We start from the raw sequence: 21,562 nt of genomic DNA on the forward strand, positions 1-21,562 counted from the left end.
TCTGAGCTACTCTAAACTGGGAAAAAAACGTTCAAACAATGGAAAGAGGGGAAAAAATCCTGGAAAATCCAGGTTTTCCTGGCTTTAAAGGCTTTCCAAGGCACTGCAGGGAGGGAGGGAGGGAGGGGGAATTTCCCGCCCGTCCCGTGGTGCTCCCGAGGGATCCCGGATCCGTTCCGGGGGAATTTGGTGGATTTTGGTCCCAGTGGATCCGATCCCAGCACAGGAGGGTGGAAATCCACTGGGATTTGTCTTGGAGGAAGGAAAATTGGGATAGGGAAGAAACTAAAATGGGGAAAAATAAAAAAAAAGGGGGGAAAAAATTGAGGAAAACAGAGGAAACTAAAAATGGAGGAAAGTAAAAAAAATAGGGAAAAAATAGGGAAAAATTAATAAAAAATAGGAAAGGAAAGCAGGGAAAAATAGAGAAAAGGTAAAATGAAGTGAAATGAAATGAAATGAAATAAAAAAAAATTAAAAAATGAAATGAAATGAAATGAAATGAAATGAAATGAAATGAAATAAAATAAAATAAAATAAAATAAAATAAAATAAAATAAAATAAAATAAAATAAAATAAAATAAAATAAAATAAAATAAAATAAAAGGGATGAAATAAAAAAGGGGAAAAAATAAAATCGGGGGAAAATGGGGGAAAAGGTAAACTAAAATATGGAAAGAAATATTTAAAAAACAGGGAAAAAAGGTCAAAAAGAAACCAGGAAAATCACAGAACTGGGAAGGAGCAGCGCAAAGGCAGCGCCCCACAAGGAAGGGCGGCGGCTCCCTGGGAATGCCCCGCAGCCAGGGAGGGAGGGAGGGAAGGAGGGAGGGCCGGGGAGCCCCGGGATGGCTCCTCCAGAGGGGACGGGAACGGGAACAACGGGAGCAGCGCTGCTCATCCCGGAGGGCCGCGGGATTCCCGCCGAGCCCTGCAAGCCAATGGAAGCGCCGTGATCCCACGGGGGCCGGAATTCCCAGCGGAATTCCCGGTGCCGCTGGTGGAAGTGGTTCCCAGTCCCACTGCGGGGTGACATTCCCAATCCCTGTGGAAGCGATTCCCAATCCCTGTGGAAGCGATTCCCGATCCCTGTGGAAGCGATTCCCGATCCCTGTGGATTCCCAGTCCCTGTGGATTCCCGATCCCTGTGGATTCCCGATCCCTGTCTCCCTGCGGTTACTGATTCCCAGGCACTCCGAGCCCGGCCTGGCTGGGCCGTGTCCTCGCTCTCCCGGGATCTGGGGATCCTTGGGGTCCCTATTTCCTCCGGGATTGGCTCTGGCTGCTCTGGCCCTTCTGGTGCTGCTGCTTCACCTGCGCCAGGATGTCCCGGATCTTGCGCTGAGCCATCTGGGAACGACAGGCAGGGATTCATGGAATGCTGCAATCCCATCCCATCCCATCCCAACCCATCCCAGCCCTCACTGGCCCAGGCTGCTCCCAGCCCTGTCCAGCCTGGCTTTTCCCATCCCAATTTCCCAATTAAACCCCTTCCTTTCCCAGTTTCCACCCAAGTCCAGGTGCAGCTCCTATCCCAGGGCTCTCCTGTGTTTTTCCTGGGAATGATGGGCAGGACTGATGAGATGATGACCAAAAATGAGCTCTTTGAGCAACGCCAAAGCTTTGGATCCTGCCCATGCAGTCACTGGTGGGAATTTAATTATGGGATTCCCAGACTGGTTTGGGTTGGAAGGATTTAAATCCCATCCCATTCCAGCCCCTGCCATGGGCGGGGACAACTCCCACCATCCCAGGGTGCTCCAGCCTGGCCTGGGACACTTCCAGGGATCCAGGGGCAGCCACAGCTTCCCTGGGAATTCCAGCCCAGCCAGGAATTCCTCCCCAGTGTCCCATCCATCCCTGCCCTCTGGCACTGGGAAGCCATTCCCTGTGTCCTGTCCCTCCAGGCCTTGGCCCCAGTCCCTCTCCAGCTCTCCTGGAGCCCCTTCAGGCCCTGCAAGGGGCTCCGAGCTCTCCCTGGATCCTTCCCTTCTCCAGGTGAAAAATCCCAAATCTCCCAGAACTGCAAAGCAGGGGGGGATCCCTGAGACCTCAGGAAAAGGGAAACGACCTCGTTTGCCATGGAAAATGCTCCAGTGTGTCCAGCAGGGCCAGCAGACATCTCGTGGACATCCCATTTTCCATGTTATAGTCGGGTTTGGGATTGACGCTCCCACATCCCAAACAGCAGCCATGCCCAGCAGCCAGGCACGGAATCAACCATTCCCAGGAGGATTCCCACGGGGACACAACCCTGGAGAAGCCCCGGAGATTCCCCCGCAGCTGCCGGGGCCGTACCTGGCTGGCGTAGAAGTGCCCGATGATCTTGACGATGACCTGCTCGTTCTCGTCCGGGGTCTGCTCCCGCGGCACCACCACCTCGGCCGCCGTCAGGTTCTGCAGCTCGTTCACCTGCGGGGCACCGACGGCGTCAGCCCCGCAGGAAAACCCCGGCTGCTTCCCGGGAATTCCGCCCCCGGGCCGCGCTCCTCCCGTCCCCACTCACGGTCTTGCCGCCCTTGCCGATGACCCGGCCGGCGGCCGAGGCCGGCACGCGGATGTGCGTCTCCAGCTTCACCTCCTCCTTCGGCCCGAAGAAGTTCTCCTCCTTCAGCTTCCCATAAATCCTGCCCTGGGCCTGCAGAAGGGATGGAGTCAGGAAGTCCCACCCTGAGATCCATCCCTGGATGGGGCAGCGTCCCATAAAATCTCAGTCCTTTGGAATTTGGAAAACTGAGGAGAAATGTCACGTGTCCCGCTCCCCGCCAGAATTCCACAGGTGTCCGGAAAAAAGTAAAATTTAAAAAAAAAAATTGTTTCCGGGCTACTCTAAACTGGAAAGAAAACCACTCAAACAACAGAAAGAGGGGAAAGAATTCCCCTGGGAGAGCTGATCCTGGGATTACCCAGCTGCGGATTGGGGGGTTCAGAGCTGGGGTCACCCCCCTGCCCTCCCTCACAGGGGACACCCCGAAGCCCCCGGGCTGGTGGCAGCACAGGGAGCTCCATCCCCAGATTTGGGCTGGATTTGGGCTGGGGCATCATCCCGTAAAATCTTGGGAATTCCAAACCCTCTCGGCCCCTGGGAGAGCCCAGCTCTAAATTCGGGGCTCAGTTGGGGTCACCCCCCGCCCTCCCTCACAGGGGACACCCCGAGCTCCCCGGGGTGGTGGCAGCGCACCTTGAACTGCGCCTCGGGCGGGCCGGTGATCACCACCATGCGCACTTTGGAGTCCGGCGTCTCCGGAGGCGCGATCTGCAACGGGACGGACACGGCGCTACAGCCCCGCCCGCGCTTCCCGGGGGCTTTTCCCGGGAAAAATGTTCCTAACTGGGGACAAAAGGGCCCCCGAGGGACGGCCCCACCTTGATGGAGGCGCTGGCGAAGCGCGAGAGCTGCTTGATGTGCTGGCCCTTCTTGCCGATGATGGCCCCGACCGCCTGCGCCGGAATGAAAACGTGCACGGTCTCCTGCTCCGGGGGCTGCGGGAACGGGATCGGGAGGCAGGGTCACTATTTGCGGTCAGTGCCACCGTTTGGGGGGTTCCTGTCACCATTTGGGGATCACTGTCACCATTTGGGGGGTTCCTGTCACCATTTTGGAGTCATTGCCACCATTTTGAAGTCACTGTCACCATTTGGGGGGTTCCTGTCACCATTTTGGGGTCACTGTAACTATTTTGGGGTCATTGTAACCATTTTGGGGTCACTGTCACCATTTTGGGGTCACTGTCACCATTCTGGGGTCATTGCCACCCTCCTACTCCCCAGCGATGCCCACACCTCTCCCACGGGGCTGAGCCACCCTCAGCGCCTCTCCCACCGCCTTTCCCCCGATGAATCCAGCCTGTCCCGCCTCCCTGCCCATCCCGGGGGAGTTTTCCATCGGGAATATCCCGAGCGGGGTCACCCACCATGAAGGAGCTGTAGGGAGCTGCCCCGGAGACGCTGCTCGGGGGCGGCGGCACCGCCGTGGAGGAGGCCGGGAAGAGCCCGACGGCGGCCAGGTTCAGGCCGGGAATGAGGTGGGATTGTAACTGAGGGGAAAAGAAACATGGATTTGGTCAGGAATCGTAACTGAGGGGAAAACAAATGGGGATTTGGTCAGGAATCATAACTGAGGGGAAAAGAAACATGGATTTGGTCAGGAATCATAACTGAGGGGAAAAGAAACGGGGATTTGGTCAGGAATCATAACTGAGGGGAAAACAAACGGGGATTTGGTCAGGAATCGTAGCTGAGGGGAAAACAAACGGGGATTTGGTCAGGAATCATAACTGAGGGGAAAACAAACGGGGATTTGGTCAGGAATCGTAGCTGAGGGGAAAACAAACGGGGATTTGGTCAGGAATCATAACTGAGGGGAAAAGAAACATGGATTTGGTCAGGAATCATAACTGAGGGGAAAAGAAACATGGATTTGGTCAGGAATCATAACTGAGGGGAAAACAAATGGGGATTTGGTCAGGAATTGTAACTGAGGGGAAAACAAACGGGGATTTGGTCAGGAATCGTAACTGAGGGTAAAAGAAACATGGATTTGGTCAGGAATCATAACTGAGGGGAAAACAAATGGGGATTTGGTCAGGGATTGTAACTGAGGGGAAAAGAAACATGGATTTGGTCAGGAATCATAACTGAGGGGAAAAGAAACATGGATTTGGTCAAGGGTGAGGTGGGATTGTAGCTGAGGGGAAAACAAACGTGGATTTGGTCAGGGATTGTAACTGAGGGGAAAACAAACGGGGATTTGGTCAGGGATGAGGTGGGATTGTAACTGAGGGGAAAATGAACATGGAATTGATCAGGAATGAGGGGGGATTGTGGCTGAGGGGAGAAATCAGTGTGGATTTAGTCAGGGATGAGGTGGGATTGTGGCTGAGGGGAAAACGAGATCAGGAATGAGGTGGGCTTGGAACTGAGGGCAGAAATCAGCATGGATCTGATCAGGGATGAGGGGGAATTGTGACTGAGGGGAGAAAGGAACAGGGATTGGATCAGGGATGAGGGGGAATTGTGACTGAGGGGAGAAAGGAACGGGGATTGGATCAGGGATGAGGAGGGGTCGTGACTGGGATCAAAGGGGCGCTGGTGTCCTGGGGTCGCCGCCCTGGCCAGGCCCGGCCGCACTCACGCTCATGGCGGCCACGTCGTTCTCGTAGGCCTCCCGCACTTTCTTCATGATCTCCTGCTCGGCGCGGCAGCAGCTCTCGGGGGAGCCCTTCACCGTGATCGTCCTCTCGGGGTTGTACAGGGTCAGGTCCTGCAGCCTGAGGGGGAACGTCAGCACCGGGGCACGGGGACATGGCCGGGGCAGGGATGGGGACAGGGCTGGGGCAGGGATGGGGACAGGGCTGGGGCAGGGATGGGGACACGGCCGGGGCAGGGAGGGGGACACGGCCGGGGCAGGGAGGGGGACACGGCCGGGGCAGGGAGGGGGACACGGCCGGGGCACGGATGGGGACATGGCCAGGACATGGACGGGGACACGGCCTGGGCAAGGAGGGGGACACGGCCGGGGCAGGGACAGGGACACGGCCGGGGCAGGGATGGGGACACAGCCGGGGCAGGGATGGGGACACGGCTGGGGCAGGGAGGGGGACAGGGCTGGGGCAGGGACAGGGACACGGCTGGGACAGGGATGGGGACACGGCCGGGGCAGTGATGGGGACACGGCTGGGGCAGGGAGGGGGACAGGGCTGGGGCAGGGACAGGGACACGGCTGGGGCAGGGGATGGGGTTTGAGCCAGGGGGTTCTCGCTGCCTTCCCCAAAAATGGGGTTTTACAGGAAAATCCCAGTTCTGGACACCAAACTGGGCAGTGCTGAGAGCTGCAGCCCTGAAAGGGTGGGAGGGGACAGCAAAGAGGTGGGGACACTGAAGGGAACACTGAGGGAATAGGGAAGGAACCCCAAAGGGATGGAGAAAGGACCCCAAAGGGACCCCAGAAGGGATGGGAAAAGGGAGTACAGAAAATCCAACACCAAGGTTTCCCGAGAGAACTTTGGGGACTAAAACCTCTCCCCCCACTCCCATCCTCATCCTCCTCCCCCACCCATCCCAGAGTAAGGAATTCCCGCCCCGCTTCCCAGGGGAATCCTTACGAGGAGATGGTGATTTTGGTCTCCGTGTCCTGCTCCACCTTCTTGAGGTTCCGGCCCTCTTTGCCGATCAGGCGCCCCACAAAGTTGTTGTGGGCCAGGATTTTCAGTGGCACCTCCTCAGCCCTGGGAACGGGAACGGGGGGAAACCCCACAGGAGGGATTGTGGAAGCAGGGAAAGGAGGGGTTGGCACAGAGGGACGGGGGAAGCTCAAACCCCATCACTTGGAGTCCCCAAACATGAAATTCCTGCCCCACAGAGCCCGGGGCAGACCCCGGCATGGGATCTGTGGGAATTCTTACGTCTTGGTGTCCTTGGCCTCCTTCTGCATGATGTCCAGGATCATCCTGCAGGCGGCCGAGCAGCCCTCGGGCGTGGAGTGGATGCTGATGGCTTTTTCCGCCGCTCCCGCGTTCTCCTTCCGGTGCACGTCGATCCTACAAAAACTCGGGATGGGCGCTGGGAGCGGCTCCCCGGAGCTCCCGCTCTGCCCTAAATTTGTAATTGCACCCGGGAAGGCAAGAGGAGGGAATTGTGGGCTGGATATCCCGTAGGGATGCGGGGGGCTGGGAGCTCAAATCCCAAAAACCTGAATGGGATTTTTAACAGCGGGAGGGATTGAGGGACGAGCACCCGACTGGGGTGGGATGGGATGGGATGGGATGGGATGGGATGGGATGGGATGGGATGGGATGGGATGGGGTGTCCACCTCCTCGTATCCCAAAGAAATCCTTCCCCGGGGGGTATAAAGGGTTCCTTGGGGGGATTTAAAGGGTTCCTTGGGGGATAAACCCTTCCTTGGGGATAAAGAGCTCCTTGGGTGCCAGTACAAGCTCAGGAGCCAAATCCAGTAGGGAGAAATCCCACAAATTTATGTCCAGTGCAACCACTTGGGTCCCAGCCCAGCCCTGGCATCGGGAGACACGGAGGGAAGCCTGAGGGCCGGGGCAGGGAGCAGCGAGGAGGAGCCACAAATCCCATATTTCCTAAAAAAAAAAAAAAAAAACAAAAAAAAACAACCCAAAATCCCAGCCAGGCAGGGAAATTCCGGGCAGAGGGACTCACTTGGACTGGGTCTGCTTGGTGATGTTGCGGATGGTGGCCCCCTCCTTGCCGATGATGGCCCCCACGAACTGGGTGGGCACCAGCAGCCGCAGGGGCACGTCCAGGGGGGGCTGCTTGGGGGGAGCCCCCGCGGGTGTGGGGGAGCCGGGCCTGGCCGCGCCCCGGGCCCCGAAGGCCCTGCGGCCGTTCTCCGGCCCCGGCTGCTCGTCCGGGATGTAGGAGACCTTCAGCGCGTGGTTCTCCAGCTGGTGCCCGTTCAGCTTCGTGATGGCTCTGGGGAAAGGGGGGAGAACGCTCGGAGCTGGGGTTTGTGGGGTGATCGGGCGGCGGGTGGGCACCAAAAGGGACGGGGTCTGCCACGGGAAGCAAATTTCATGGGAGAAGGGAAAAGCGGCAGCAGGAGCTGGAGGGAATTCCCAGGAGTATTTTAAGGGGAGCGTCTCCCAGAACTCCCATACAGGGAGTGGTTCCCAAATTTCCTCTGGGGGACTGTGGGGAGAGATCGCAAATCGCTGTCCCGGTGTTCCTGTAATTCCCACATCTCCTCTGAGGGACTGAGTGAGAGCTCCCGAATCCCTCTCCCAAAATTCCCATACAGGGAGGGATTCCCAAATCTCCTCTGAGGGACTGAGTGAGAGATCCCGAATCCCTCTCCCAAAATTCCCATGCAGGGAGGGATTCCCAGATCTCCCCTCTCTCCTGAGGGGTTGAGTGAGAGATCCCGAACCGCTGTCCCGGTGTTCCCACGAGGGAATGATTCCCGAGTCTCTGTGGGATTGAGATCCATCCCGACTCCCGTCCCGCGGGAATCCCGGGATGCAGGAGCCGGCAGCTGTCGGTAGATGGGGCTGGCAGCCAGAGGAGGAGCCGCTCTCCGCTCTCCGCGTTCCCTCCCACATTCCCGGCTCCGGGAATCGGGCACCGACTCCGTTCCGGCGAAGAAAATTCCCTAAACTAACCCCCAAATTCCCTAAAAGTGGCAGGACTGAGGTTTTCCGTGGTGCGAAGGGAGCAGGGGAAGGTGCGGGATGAGGGAAAAAGCAGGGAATGGTCTCCGAGTCTCCCACTGAGAGCTCCTGGGATATTTCTCCCCATGATTACTTTTTCTGGAGGCAGAATTCCCGAAATCATGGAAGCACAGGGAAATCCCCACTTCTGCTCCAGCGAAAAGTTCAAGTTTTACTCCCCGAGCTGCAGAGAAAACCCCAAAAACTTGGAATTCCTTCCGAAGGCGAAGGAAAACCAATCGGATTTAAGGGGTGTCCTCAAGGATTTGCTGGTTTTAGCCAAAATTTCGGGATTTGGGAGTGATGGGATCCCAGCACTGGAAATCCTTGTTCCTACAGGTGGGGCAGGGAGGAGATCCCGGATTCCCAGATTCCCGGATTCCCGGATTCCCAGGGCACTCACTGCCGGGTCTGCTCCCGGTTGGCGTAGGTGACGTTGACCACGGCGGTCTCGCTGTCCGTGTTCACTGTGGGAATTCAGGAAAGAAGGCAGGAATTAGGGAAAAGGAATCAGGAATTAGGGAAAAGGAATCAGGAATTAGGAAAAGGAATCAGGAATTAAGGAAAATAATCAGGAATTAGCACAAAAACCTCAGCTCAACCCCCCAGAAACCCCTGGGATGAGGGATGAATCCCCTCAGGATCTCCCCAGCAATTCCCAAGCAGATTTTTCCTGGATCCAGACTTTATTCCCTCCTCCCCCTAAAATGGAACAGAAATTCCCGAAATCTGGATTTTATTCCCGTCCTACCTTGCTCGCAGTTTTCCACAGTGCCGTACTGAGCCAGCAACCCATCCAAAACCTGGGAAAAGCGGGAAAACCATCCCGATTTACCCCGGGATATCCAGGGAAATCCCATCCATCCCTAAAGGCAGCGCTGCCGTCATTAGGATCATTAAGAATTCCCAAGCAATTAAGGCCGGGAAGCTCCAGGACGCTGCTGGACCAAGGTCGGAGCCAGCGGGGGGGGAAAGCAGAGCCAGGGAAAAATCCCAGCGGGAAGCGAGGATCCGTTTTATTCCCTCTACAATGGGGAAATCACAAACACCCCGGAATTCATGGGGATTCCGGAATAATTAATGGGGATTCCGGAATAATTAATGGGGATTCCAAGCGGTGTCGCTTTCCTCGCCCCCATCCCGGGATTTCCCCCCTGTAATGGGAGAGGAAGGGGGTAATTAAGAGCCAATTAATGACAAAGAGGAGGGAAAATCGACTCCAATCCCGAGGATGGAATCCTGGAGAGAGGGAATTAGGGAATTAGGCCTGGAGCTGCATCCGCTCCTCTTACCTCCCATCGCAGCTGCGGCGGGATGTTCCGGATCTGGATTTTCCGGCTCCTGGAAGGATGAAAAAAGGGGGATTTTGGGGTGGAGCTGGTGTACATCCATGGATCGGAGCGAGCCTCGGAATTCCGTGTGCTCCGGGGATTCCCGGCAGCTCTCAGTTCGTGATGGGGCCGGAATTACACCGGGACCAAAATTCTGGAATCCCTCCGGCACCGCTCAGATCCCCGGGGCGGACGTGGCTTTTGCCAGGATAAACGGGAGGATGGGGAAGGGGCAGAGAGGGATGAGGAGCCGCCCCTCGGGATGCCGGCGGCGTCATTCCCGTGTCCGAGTTCTCTCCGGCGCGGCTCCTGACTCCGGCTGCTCCCGATTTTGGCTCTTCCCAACTCCCTTTCCCCAAAACAGCAGCTCCTGGTTCAATCCTGAGCCCAAATTTCCCCGGATCCCGATCTGAGCAGCTGCTGGGGACAGCTGGGAATAGCCTTGGGATCATCCGGAGCCTCCAAAACCCCAAATTCCTGAGGAAAGGGAGCGATGCCTCAAGGTGCCCAAAAATGGGGATTCAAAGATATCCCCAAAATCCCTGCCAGGCCGCACCGGAGCAGCTCCAAGGGACAGGGGTCGGCATCCCGAAAAAGCCCCGGATCCCAGGGAGGCAGAATCCCGCTGGAGCCCAGAGCGGGTTCCAGAATCGAAACTTTGGAAGCTCCCAGGGGAAGCTCCGGAAGTCGGGATCCCCCCGGATGCATCCCCAGGGATCTCCTTCACTGGGAATCCGCTGGGAAATCCCTGCAGTGTCTCGGCACGGGGGCAGCAGCCGGAGCAGGGACCTGGCCGGGATCCAGCAGGGTCAGCGCCGATGGAAAAGCGGCTCCGGCACATCCCGGAGCGTCCCTGCCCTTTTCCACAGGGAATTCTCACTTTGAGGCACAGAGCCCATCCCCGCTGGATGGCAGAGGCTCCTCCCTGGCTCCCGGGGGACATCCTGCCTCTCCCACCTCCTCTTCCCAAAAACGTTTTGGCCACAGGTCCCAGCTGTGATTTGCCCTCTGAGCCAGCGAAATGTGGGAAATCACAGGAACCCCACGGAAACCCCATGGAAACCCCACGGGAATCCCACAGGAACCCCTTGGAGACCCGACGGGAACCCCAAGGAAACCCCACAGGAATCCCAGGGGAACCCCATGGAAACCCCATGGGAATCCCACAGGAACCCCATGGAAACCCGACAGGAACTCCAAGGAAACCGCACAGGAATCCCATGGAAACCCCACGGGAATCCCACAGGAACCCCATGGGAACTCCATGGAAACCCCACAGGAATCCCACAGGAACCCCATGGGAATCCCACGGGAATCCCACAGGACTCTCCAAAACCCCCCTTCTCCTCGCCGTGCCCCAAGGATGATTCCAGCCATCCCCCAGATTCCCAAAATCCATCCATGCCAAAGGCAGCAGCTGCAGCCAGGACAAATTTCCCGGTGATAGCGAGGGGAACGGGATGGGTTCGGGATGAGCTGGGGATGAGTTTGGGATGAGATTGGGATGAGTTTGGAATGAGTTCGGGATGAGTTCGGGATGAGTCTGGGGAAGCCCGGCTGTTTTCCGTGCTCTTCCCACTGCGGTTTGCCGACGGAGCGGGAGCCTCTTCCCGGTGCTCCCAGCCTGCCCCAAAGCCGAGCCCGGGGGGTTCCCCAGGTCCCCCCTCGCTGAGAGATTCCCATTCCCATTCCTGCAGGAAAATCCCAAATTCCAGCTCCCAAACGGACCCCAGAGCCAGCACTGGCTGGACCATGAACATCCAGGAAAACATCCCACGGCTGTCGGTGAAAATCCCAAAAACCAGGAGGTTTAAAGGCAAAGCCTCTCCCGGAGCAGCTGCTCAGCCCAGCTCGGATCCCAGAGCGCTTCCCAGATCACCCCACAGCGCCGGGATTTCCCGCTCCATCCCCGATCCCTGGATAAGAACCGGGATTTCGGCCCCCGCCACCAGGAACGTTCCACGTTTCGGGAGCAGCCGGAGCAGAGAAAATCCCAAAAGCGGATCCCAGTCGCTGCCTCCCTCCGAGAATTGCCTCGCCCAGGGATCCCAAATCCTGTCCGTCCGCTCCCGTTCCTGGGCGGCTCCCAAAATGCTGGAATTCCTGGCTAATTGAGCCTCATTATCCGGGTGATTGACAGCTGTCAATCATCCATCGCATCATCGGTAGCTGTGCTCGCTGGCACTGCGCCTGCAGAGGGAGCAGGAGCCGCCCGGGGGCTCCGGCCTGGATGTGATCCATGAATCCCAAGGAATGTTTAGGATAAGGATTGACAGCCCTGGATAAAAGGGAAAATCCCCAATTCCAGCCCTTTTTCCCAGCTCCCGGCAGGTGAAGGCTCCAGGAGTTTGGGATCCCTCCAGTCAGGAATTACTGGGATTGTTTAATCAGGACAGATTAATTAGGATGGGTTAATTAGGATGGATTAATTAGGATTATGGAATGGCAGGGAGCTCCCTGCACAGCCAGGGCTGATCCCACAGCTCCAGAATCCTGCGGGAATCGAGGCAAAGCTGGAGCTTTGCTGGTGAAATTCCAGGAAAAACGTGGAGCTGGGATGGAGATCAGAGCCTCTCCCTGCTCTGCTCTGCCCCTCATCCACACAAAATCCCGGAATTCCCAACGTTCGGAAAATCTTTCAGCACCAAACACAGCATTTCCCAACGCACCGAGGAGGGAAAAGTCGGGAATTCCTTTGGATCCGCCCCCTCAGAGCCGTGGGGTGACGGAGCAGGAGCTGGGGGGGCCGGGAAGAGCCGGAATTTCCCTGTGGGAACAGGTGGATCCCAAATCTCCAGGAATCCAAGGACATCCCGACAGTCTGGGTTTTCCAGGAGCGCTCGGAGCCGGGCACTGATGGGAACATGGAGCTTTGATTCCACTCCAATCCCAGCTGGAAAAACCCGGCTCTGACGGGGGGAGAGAACCCAGCCCTGGGAGCCATTCTGTGGGAATTTTGTTCCTTTTTTTTTGGAATTCTGTTCCCAATTCCCATCTCCTCCACGCTCTGATCCCGGGAGCCGCTCCCTCAGGATCTCCCTGAACCTTGGAAGAACCCCGGAACCGCGGCGGGGGAGCCCAAACTTCCCGGTTTTTCTGCCCCAATCCACTGCCCGGGAACCTCCGGCGCTGTTTGCCCACGGAAAAGCCCCGGCGAGGATCACGTGGGATGGATCCCACCGGGCTCCGTGGATCCCGGCCAGCTCCAGGCGCTTCCCTGCCTGGAGCCCATCCCGAGCCCATCCCGGTGCCTCATCCCTAAGCCCGCACCCGGAGCTCTCCCCGGGGGTCTGGGGGCGTTTTCCCGGCTGGGGTTGCTCTGGAGCGTTCCGGTAGCCAGGGGAAGTTTGGAATTCCGGCTCCGCTCTGGAGCGTCCGTCCCAACAAAGCACCCGAACCATTCCCGATGCATCCGAGGCTTCCCACAGTCGGATTCCTTTCGGTCGCTTCAGTTCCTCCCTCTTTTTTCCTTTCCAGGCAGGAATTCTGCTCCCCCCACCCAGAGCCGGGATGTTCCCGCTCCGGGGTCGCTCCCATCCCATTCCCAGCTCCTGCCCCCTCACTTCCAGCCACATTCCCAAGGAACTCCCCCTGCCCCTCGGCTTTCACGGATTCCCAGCTCCTGCAGGGAAGTTCCTCTGGGGAACAGCGGCAGAGCGGGATCGGCCCGGGATGGGGGATGGAGGATGGAGGATTCCCAAAGCTCTTCCCAACACACCTGGACCACCTGGATATCCCAAAATCTCCCCTTGGAAAAGGCTCCGGGATCCAAAGCTCGGCTGGAATCTCTTGGGATGATCCCAGAACAAAACCAAGCCCAGGGAAGGGGACACGAGCCAGGGAATTCCCGGTGGGAACGGGACACGAGGAACGCGCTGTTCCTGACGGGGATGAGCCACGAACAGCTGCAGGATCCCAACCTTCCCAAGCCCCTTGCCAGAGGGAAAAATCCAGCAGTTTTCCATGTAAATCCCGATTTCTCTGTTAAATCCGTCGATTCCAAGCCGGGACAATTTTCCGGCGGCTGGAGCGGAACCTGAGCGGGATCGGCTCCTGCTCCCGAGGCTTTTCCATGGAAACTCGCCAGGGTTTCGGGGAAAGGAGCCCAAAACAACCCCTGAAATTCCCTTTCCCAGCAATTCCCAGGGAAACCCACGGACTGAAACTTCCCAAACTTCCCGCTGCATCCCGGGATTCCTGCAGGAACCAGGAAAACCTCCCAGCCCCAAAAGCCCCAGGATAACCTGGAAGCAACCCCCAGCAAGGATTTCCAGGCAGAATTCCCTGAAGGATTCCCACGTTTCCCGGGAATGCCGCCGGGATAACCCCGCTCACCGCCGGGATCGGGATTGGGATCAGGATTCTCCTTTCCTCAAATTTGGGTTTTCATCCCAAAAAACCCCCCCATTCCTGGGGAGGAGACGATTCCTGAGCTGCTGCAGGTGCTTCCTGTCCAAATCCACCCCGGAATCCGGGAAGGGGCAGCAGCTCAGCCCCATCCCTGAGGGAATTTTCTCCCGTTTTCCCAGATTTTTTAGGCTTTTCTGGGAAGAGATTTCTGTTCCCACTCCGGAGCCTCCCGGATCCGTCCCACGCTTCCAGCGGGGCAGGATGAGAATTCCCAGGTGCTCAGGGACTCCGAGGATGGGGAAACCCTGGAATTTCCTCATCCCAGTTGCTTCCCAGTATCCCCCAGTTTGGCAGCTTCCCACCCCCAGATCCACCCGGAATGGGGGATTTGGGGATTCACATCCCAGTTTAAGCTTTGAAATTCCTTCGGTTTGGGTAAAAATGGGAATTTTCCCCTAAAACTTTTCCCAAAATTCCCTGTGGAACAAAGAAACCCCGAACAGTGCCCTTGGAAAAGTTCCTCAAACCTCTCCAAAGAGCTTCTTCTCCAACAAAAACCTGGAATTTTCAGGTTTCACCTCCTCATTTTTTTGGGAAGCGGCAGCTCCAGCCCCGCTGGGCTTTCACTTCAGGGAAATTCCGCCCAGTTTTGCCCCTTTTCTCCATAAAAACCAGCGGGATGGGTTAAAAGAGGCGGGAAAATCCCAAATTCCGCCTGGATCTGAGGCACCTCCCGCTCCCAAACCCAGCAACCCTGGAAAAGCAGCGGAAAAAGCCCCAAAAAAAGTCAGGAAAAGGAGCTGGGGTCCCTCATCCAACCTGGATTCTCCCCCAAAACCCCTCCCAAAATCCCTGGAAAACTTTAACACCGCTGGGAATTTGGGCTGGAAGGGGCAGGAATCTCCTTTTATTTTTGGGGAATTTTTTATTTAAATCCCTCAAAGTCCCAATTCCCAAAGGGAGGAACTTTCCCCCCCTTCCCTCAGCCTGAGCTTGAACCCAAATTTCGACCCAGATTCCATTGGAAAACTCGGCTCAAGCCCTGCAATTCCCACCGAAATTCCCAAAATCCCATCATTTCTCCTCCTCCAGATCCTCCAAATCCCTCCTCCGTGGCTTCACAATTCCCAAGTTTTCACCGAAATCTCCCTTTTTTGGGACATTTCCCCCACATTTCCCACGCAGGAAGAGGGGAAATAAAGGAATTTTCCTCACTTTTGCCCATTCCCAACTTTCTTTTCCTCTCCCCGCTATCCCAAATTTCATGGAATTCTCTCCGTTTTCACCCTCAGGAACGAAATTTATGGAAAAACCCTTCACCATTCATTCAATTCTTTCTCTTCTTTTGGGGCTGAAAATCATCAAAACCTCGGAATTCCCAAATTATTTCCCTCCCCGGAGGTGCAAAACCGGGAGCGGCCGGAACCTCCCGGACGGAGAAAATGAGAAATTTGCCTGGAATTCCTCTTTTTCCCCCCGGAATTTCCCGTTCTCCAGCCCAGCCTCGCCGGAAGGGAAAAGGAACGGATTTAGGGATTCCAGCCCAAAACCATCGGAGCTTTTATGGGGCGTGGAAAGAGCGCTCCGAGTCCCTGAGCCCCTTCTGGGGTGGCTTCCGTTCATTTTGGGGTGGTTTTAGTTCATTTCTGGGTTTATTTCATTTTTGGGTTGTTTTATTTCATTTTTGGGTTGTTTTATTCCATTTCTGGGTTGTTTCAGCCATTTTTGGGTTTATTTCATTTTGGGGTTGTTTTAGTTCATTTTTGGGTTGTTTTATTCCATTTTTGGGTTGTTTCAGCCATTTTTGGGTTTATTTCATTTTGGGGTTGTTTTAGTTCATTTCTGGGTTTAGTTCATTTTTGGGTTGTTTTATTTCATTTTTGGGTTGTTTCAGCCCATTTTTGGGTTTATTTCATTTTTGGGTTGTTTCAGCCATTTTTGGGTTGTTTTAGTTCACTTTTGGGTCGTTTTAGTTCATTTTTGGGTTTATTTCACTTATGGGTTGTTTTAGTTCACTTTTGGATTGTTTTATTTTATTTTTGGGTTTATTTCACTTTTGGGTTGTCTTAGTCCCTTTTTGGGTTGTTTTATTTCATTTTTGAGTCATTTTAGTTCATCTTTGGGTTCGTTTTTGCCCATTTTGGTTTTTTTTTTTTCATTTTTGGGTTGTTTCAGCCCATTTTTGGGTTTAGTCCATTTTTGGGTTGTTTTATTTCATTTTTGGGTTGCTTTAGTTCACTTTTGCATTGTCTTGTTTCATTTTTGGGTTGTTTCAGCCATTTTTGGGTTGTTTTTGCCCATTTTTGGGTTCTTTTAGCTCATTTTTGGGTCATTTTAGTTCATTTTTGGGTTTGTTTCAGCCCCTTTTTGGGTTGTTTTATTTCATTTTTGGGTTGTTTTTGCCCATTTTGGGGTTGTTTCAGCCCATTTTTGGGTTTATTTTCCAGCAAATCCAACTCTCACCGGGGGGAAAAAAAAAAAACAAATTTTGGGCTGAAAAGTGGCAAAACAAAGGAACCCCACTCGCCCTCCACCTGAATTCAGCATTTTTCGTTAGGAACAATTAATTCCAGGGATTTCCCTGGGTAAAATCGGGATTTTTCCGGTGGGAAATGTCAGATTTGAAGGGAAATCCAAGGAAAAAAAGCTGAATTTGAGGCGTTTTCCAGCATTTCCCTGCTCTGAACTTTGCTGCCACCACAGCAATTAACAATAATAATAATAATAATAATAATAATAATAATTTAATTACAACTCAAATCCACGCCCAGAGCACAACCCCGTGAGGGACTGGAAACCCCCTTTCCATTCCCGTTTTTTCCCCCATCCCAAATCCGACCCCAATCCCTAAATCCCAACCAAAATCCCAGAATTTCAGCTTCTTTTCCTGTCAAGAATTTTCGCTTTTTCAAACTTTTCTGGCGACTCCAACGAGGAGGATTTGGAAGATTTTTCGGGATGCAAATCCCAAGTTTTCCCATCAAACAAAATCCAAGAAGAAGCAGCTCCCCAACAGCAGCAAAATGCTGGGAACGACCCCAAATTCACCTGAAAGTTCCTTTTTGCTGAGAAAACCCCATTTTTAGCAATATTTTTCCCGATTTAACACTTCTGAGCGATCCCGCTGAATGATTCCCGCTGCTCGCCAAAATAATTTGAAGAATCCCGGGAATTAATCCACAATAAATCAATTTATTCCTCTGGGAGCCACTCACCCCGAATCCCTTTTTTGGTGCCATTTTAACCCATTTTGGGTTGTTTTTTTTTTTTTTTTTAATTATTTTTTTCTGCTGAATTTAGGAGAGGTTTTTAAAAAGGGGGAATAAAGCAGCAGGAAAGAATTCCTCGGAATTTTAAGGCACGAATTCATTCAGAGCACCCAAATTAAGGTTTTTTTGACGCTTTTTCCCACTTCAACCTAAAGAAAACCCCAACTTTTGGGGGTTTTTTTTGCAGGTTTTGTTTTAATGAACGAACCGGGAAGGGCAGCGCCGCTCCTGACTCGTTTTCCCACATTTTTAAAGGGATAAAAAAAAAGGGGGGGGGGGGAAAAGCAGGAAAAAAAAAAAAGCATCTCCTGTTTTGGGGGAGGGGAAAGGGGAGGATTTCTGCTCTCGGAGCCTCCGACCCACCCGATCCTGCCTCCCTTAACCATTTCCTGCTCCCCGCGCGTCCCAGCTGGAAAATCCAGGCTGGAAAACGAGAAAGGAGAGAAAGATTAAAAAAAAAACCCCAACCCAAACCCCCCCCAAAAAAACCAAACCCTTCCCTTGAGGGAGCCGCTGCCTCTTCCCGGGATTGGGGGGATCCCAAATCCCCCAAATCCCCCCCAGAAATCCCCTTTGCAGCACCCGAGCTTGCCCAGCTCGGGGCAGCGGCCCCAAAATCGCCTCTTGCCCACCCAGAAGCACCAAACGCATCCCAAAAGTGGCACAAAAGCACCCGGGACGCTCCCGAAATCCCCCAAAATTCCCTCAAAACGCCCCCGGAGGGAAAAGTGGGAAAAGCGGCGCTGGCCCTTTAAGAGCAGCCCCGGAGTGGGGGGGCGCGGGGTGTTCATTTTAACCCCAAAAAAACCCCAAAAAGGGATTTTAGCGCCCAGTCCAAGGCACGGCGTTTTTGGGGACACCCGGGAGCAAAACCAATCCCAATCCCAAAATATCGTAAAAGTTCCCCCCTTGCCCAGCCCTCCCTGAAACCCCAAAACCCGGAGGAATATTCCCATTTCCAGGGAATTCCGCGGGGGGCAAAGGGGGGCGAAATCCGCTCCTCCCTCCCCAAATTATTGATTACCCAAAGGGGGGGGTGGAAATAAATAAAAAAAGAGCTTTTCCTGGTTTTTTTGAAGGGATATTTTGTTACTTTTCATGGAATTCCATCCCAATATCCTCCCCCCTCCCCCGATCCCTGGATGCCGAAGCCGCGGCGAGGCGCGGGAACAAAAATCATCGATCGCGAGGCGCCGGGGGAGGGGAAGGGGGGAAATTAATAAAAATTATAATTATCCCACGAAAATCGGGGAATCCGAGCCGGGAAAAAGCTCTGAGGAATTCCCGGCTGGATTTGGGATCAGCCCGTTGGGATCAGCCCCCGCCGCGCTCCTCGCGAAGTTTGAGGCGAGGCCAAAGGGGGCGATCCCAAAACGGGGCAGGAAAGGGATGGAAAAGGTCGGGAAAGGAGGGATTTGGGGAAGTTTGGGGATGGGAAGAGTTGGCGTCGTCCCCTCCCTCTTTCCCCTTTGGAAAAGGCGCCTCCCGTCACGTGGCGATGGATTTGGGTCCAACGTGGACTCTTTGGGATCGGGGATTCCTGGAGTTCGGGAGGGAAAAGGGAAAGGGGAGGGGGGCAAATTTCTGGGGGGGAAAAACCGAAATCCAGGAAGGATTTTCGGGAATTCTGGCGGGGCCGGAGCGCGGGGAGGTTTTTCCAGAGCTCTCCCAGCTCCAGCCGGGAACAACAAAGGGCCAAGGAAGATGGAGATGGGATGGGCTGGGCACGGCGGCGGGAGAAGGAAAGCCCACGGAAAGCCCAAAACCGGCGCTTTTCGCCCCAAAACCCAAGGAATTCAGCCAGGCTTTAAATCCCTGCCCGGCCGCGTGGGGTTTTTATTCCTTTCTCGCCATCCATCCCCAGCAAAATTCACTTGGTTTGAAGCAATTTTTTTTTTTTAATTAATTTTTGAAATTTTGACTTCCTCCAGACCAAAGGATCTCCCCCATTTCCCAGCCCAGGAGCCAAGAGGAGCCGGGAAATTCTTCCAGTGCCACAAGTTTGAAAATCCCAAGCCAAAGGCATCCATCACCCTGGGCCGCCGGGTGGAGAATTATTTATTTCACCTTTTTTAAAATTTCTTTCTCTCTCTCTTTTTTTTTTTTTTTTAATAAAAAATTGGCCGAGGAAGTTTTCTTTGCCCAAAAAAAAATTAAATGAATTCATGAAATGTTGAAAGAATTAATTAAACTCGCCTCGCTGGGGACGAACCCGAGCCCAAAGCACCGACACCTCTGCGTTTTACACGTTTTAGGCGTAAATTTTTGCCTCTTTTCTCTCGTATTTTTTACCCCCCCCCCCCAACAGAAATCAATAATTACGGTGATAACAATTAAAAATCAATTAAAACGCTGTCGTTACCTTTGCTTTTTGGGGACCGAGTGTTCGATCTCGAGCTGCTTCCCGTGAAGCTCCACTTTTCCTAAAAACAAAAATGTGCCTGGGTTTGAAAATCCGGGACGAGTGGGCAGGAAAAGCTTGGGATAAACAGGAATCATGCCGGGAAACCTCCCCAAATTCCCCCAAATTCCACCAAATCCATCCCCCGGCTCCTTCACAAGTGGATTTTTATGAAATGCGAGCCTGGCTCCAAGTGGGAGTGGTGGCTCTGGACAACGTTCCTTAGGAATATTTAATTCCTCACTTCAGCCTGGAAGGGAACGAGGGATGGGATTTGGGACTTTTGGGTGGATTTGGCGAGTTCCCCCCTTTCTTTCAGCCCTCCAGGAAAAGTCCTTGGGGCAGATTCCCTCCCCCTTTCCCACCAAAAGGCTCCAAAATCGGGACTCCACGGCAGGAATGGATTTCTCTTGGAAAATGGAGCGGGCTCTCCTCGCTGCTGGCTTATTCCACGATTCTTAATTTCATTTATTTTTGGGGGGCAGCGAGGAAGAAGAGGAAGAAGAACACGGGAAGAGCGCGGCTGGAGGAGCCCGGGGTGGGGGGGGGGGAGATGGAGAAGGGGCCAAAAAAAAACCCCTTCAAAAACCTCCCAATTCCCAACATTCCCCCAAATTCCCCCTTCCCAGAGCTTTCCTCTGTGGCTGCTCGCAGCATGGCGACCTCGCGCTCCCGCACACGCCACACGCCCCAGGAACCCCGGCTGGAATCAAAATGGCCAAAGTCCCGCGGTGCCCAAAGCCCCCGAGCCCGCCGGGGGTGCCGCTGCCGGGGGGACCCACGCGGGGCCGGGGTCGCTTTGTGCCCCCATCGCCCGCCGGGGCTCCCGGGGAAGGGACAAAAAGCGGGGCCACGGCTCGGCCCCGACGGGGACCCCGCGGTTTGTAGGGGAGGGAGAAGGGAGCGGGAGGGACCGAGGGGAACGGGAGGGATCGAGGGGAACGGGAGGGGGTCGGGAAGGATCCAGGGGTTCAGGAGGGGCTGAGGGGAACGGGAGGGATTGAGGGGTCGGGAGGTGTTGAGAAGGACGGAAGGAGGGCGAAGGGGGTCGGGAGGGGTTGAAGGGGGCGAGGGATTGAGGGGGTCGGGAGGGATCCAGGGGGTCGGGAGGGATCCAGGGGGTCGGCAGGGATCGGGGGGGGGGGGGGGGGCTCCTCCCGCGGCTCACCCGAGAAAGTTTCGATGGCTTTCATGGCCCACTGCTCGTCGGGGCAGTCCACAAAGGCATAGCCGGACTTGACGAGGAACTGGCCGCTGAAGGAGATCTGGTGCTCGGTGAAGACTTTCTCCAGCTCGGCCGCGGTGACGCCCTCGGGCAGGTTCCCGATGTAGAGCTTGTTCATGGTGCGGCTCCGGGGGGCTCCGCCGAGCGCCCGTCGAGCTCCGGCCGCGCTGCGCCGGGCCGGGGGCTGGGCTGGGCGGCTCCGCTTCGCCCCCCTCGCTTTTCCCGGCTTTTTTGCCTTTTTTTTTTTTCTTTCTTTTTTTTTTTCTTTTTTTTTTTCTCTTTTTTTTTCTTTTTTTTTTTTTTTTTTTTTTTTCCGAGCGGATTTTTGTGCCGTTGGGGAGGGGGCGGCGGCCGCTGGAGGAGGAGGAGGAGGAGGAGGAGGAGGAGGAGGAAGAAGAGGAGGGGGCGGCCCCGGCGGGCAGGGCGGTGGCGCCGGCGGCTGCGGGGCCCCCAAGTCGGCCCGAGTGGCACTCGAGTGTCACCGGACGCCTCTGGGCAGCCGGGGCACCGCCTCTAAATAAAACCGACCTGGAAAAAGGAGTGAAAATGTTTGCGGGAGGAAGCCACGTGGTGATGCGGGAGGGCCCGGCCCCCCGGGGGGAGGGGCCGCGGGGGGGAGGGGGCGGCCGCCACTTATTTATTTATTTTAATTGAATTTAAATACTCCGGCATTTCCCTCCGCGGGCGGGGGGCGCATCCTTCCCCCACCCCGTTCCCAAACGCCGGGATCCCCCCCTCACCCCCCCCCCCATTCCCAGCTCCCACCCCGGGCCCGTCGGGGGCACTTTCCCATCTGCTGCAGCCCCCCGC

General features: G+C 55.2%; 1 protein-coding gene across 2 annotated transcripts; it reads right to left on the reverse strand.

Moving 5' to 3' along the window:
• Positions 1 to 1,258: 1,258 nt before the first annotated feature.
• IGF2BP1 (insulin like growth factor 2 mRNA binding protein 1) lies at positions 1,259 to 20,870 on the reverse strand. Of its 2 annotated transcripts, XM_068996412.1 has the most exons (15): positions 20,696 to 20,870; positions 19,489 to 19,549; positions 9,469 to 9,517; positions 8,928 to 8,979; positions 8,580 to 8,643; positions 7,170 to 7,442; positions 6,406 to 6,540; positions 6,106 to 6,228; positions 5,136 to 5,271; positions 3,916 to 4,038; positions 3,368 to 3,484; positions 3,183 to 3,257; positions 2,508 to 2,639; positions 2,300 to 2,413; positions 1,259 to 1,351 (listed from the first exon to the last, which is right to left on the reverse strand). In XM_068996412.1, the coding sequence occupies exons 1-15, from the start codon at positions 20,868 to 20,870 to the stop codon at positions 1,259 to 1,261; spliced, it is 1,722 nt and encodes a 573-aa protein (XP_068852513.1). The 2 variants fall into 2 exon arrangements, with proteins under 2 accessions (XP_068852513.1, XP_068852515.1); XM_068996414.1 differs by lacking the exons at positions 6,406 to 6,540; positions 7,170 to 7,442.
• Positions 20,871 to 21,562: the final 692 nt, after the last annotated feature.

Source organism: Aphelocoma coerulescens, chromosome 27 (assembly GCF_041296385.1).
Source record: "Aphelocoma coerulescens isolate FSJ_1873_10779 chromosome 27, UR_Acoe_1.0, whole genome shotgun sequence".
NCBI lineage: Eukaryota > Metazoa > Chordata > Aves > Passeriformes > Corvidae > Aphelocoma > Aphelocoma coerulescens.

What these genes read in the sequence shown, in the direction of transcription:
- IGF2BP1 (XM_068996412.1), bottom strand. Translation starts at nt 20,870, where the DNA reads ATGAACAAGCTCTACATCGGGAACCTGCCCGAGGGCGTCACCGCGGCC. An exon ending in TGTGGAAAACTGCGAGCAAG is followed by an intron (nt 8,644 to 8,927) that starts GTAGGACGGGAA and finishes GAATTCCCACAG; the next exon opens with TGAACACGGACAGCGAGACC. An exon ending in CTCCCTACAGCTCCTTCATG is followed by an intron (nt 3,485 to 3,915) that starts GTGGGTGACCCC and finishes CCGTTCCCGCAG; the next exon opens with CCCCCGGAGCAGGAGACCGT.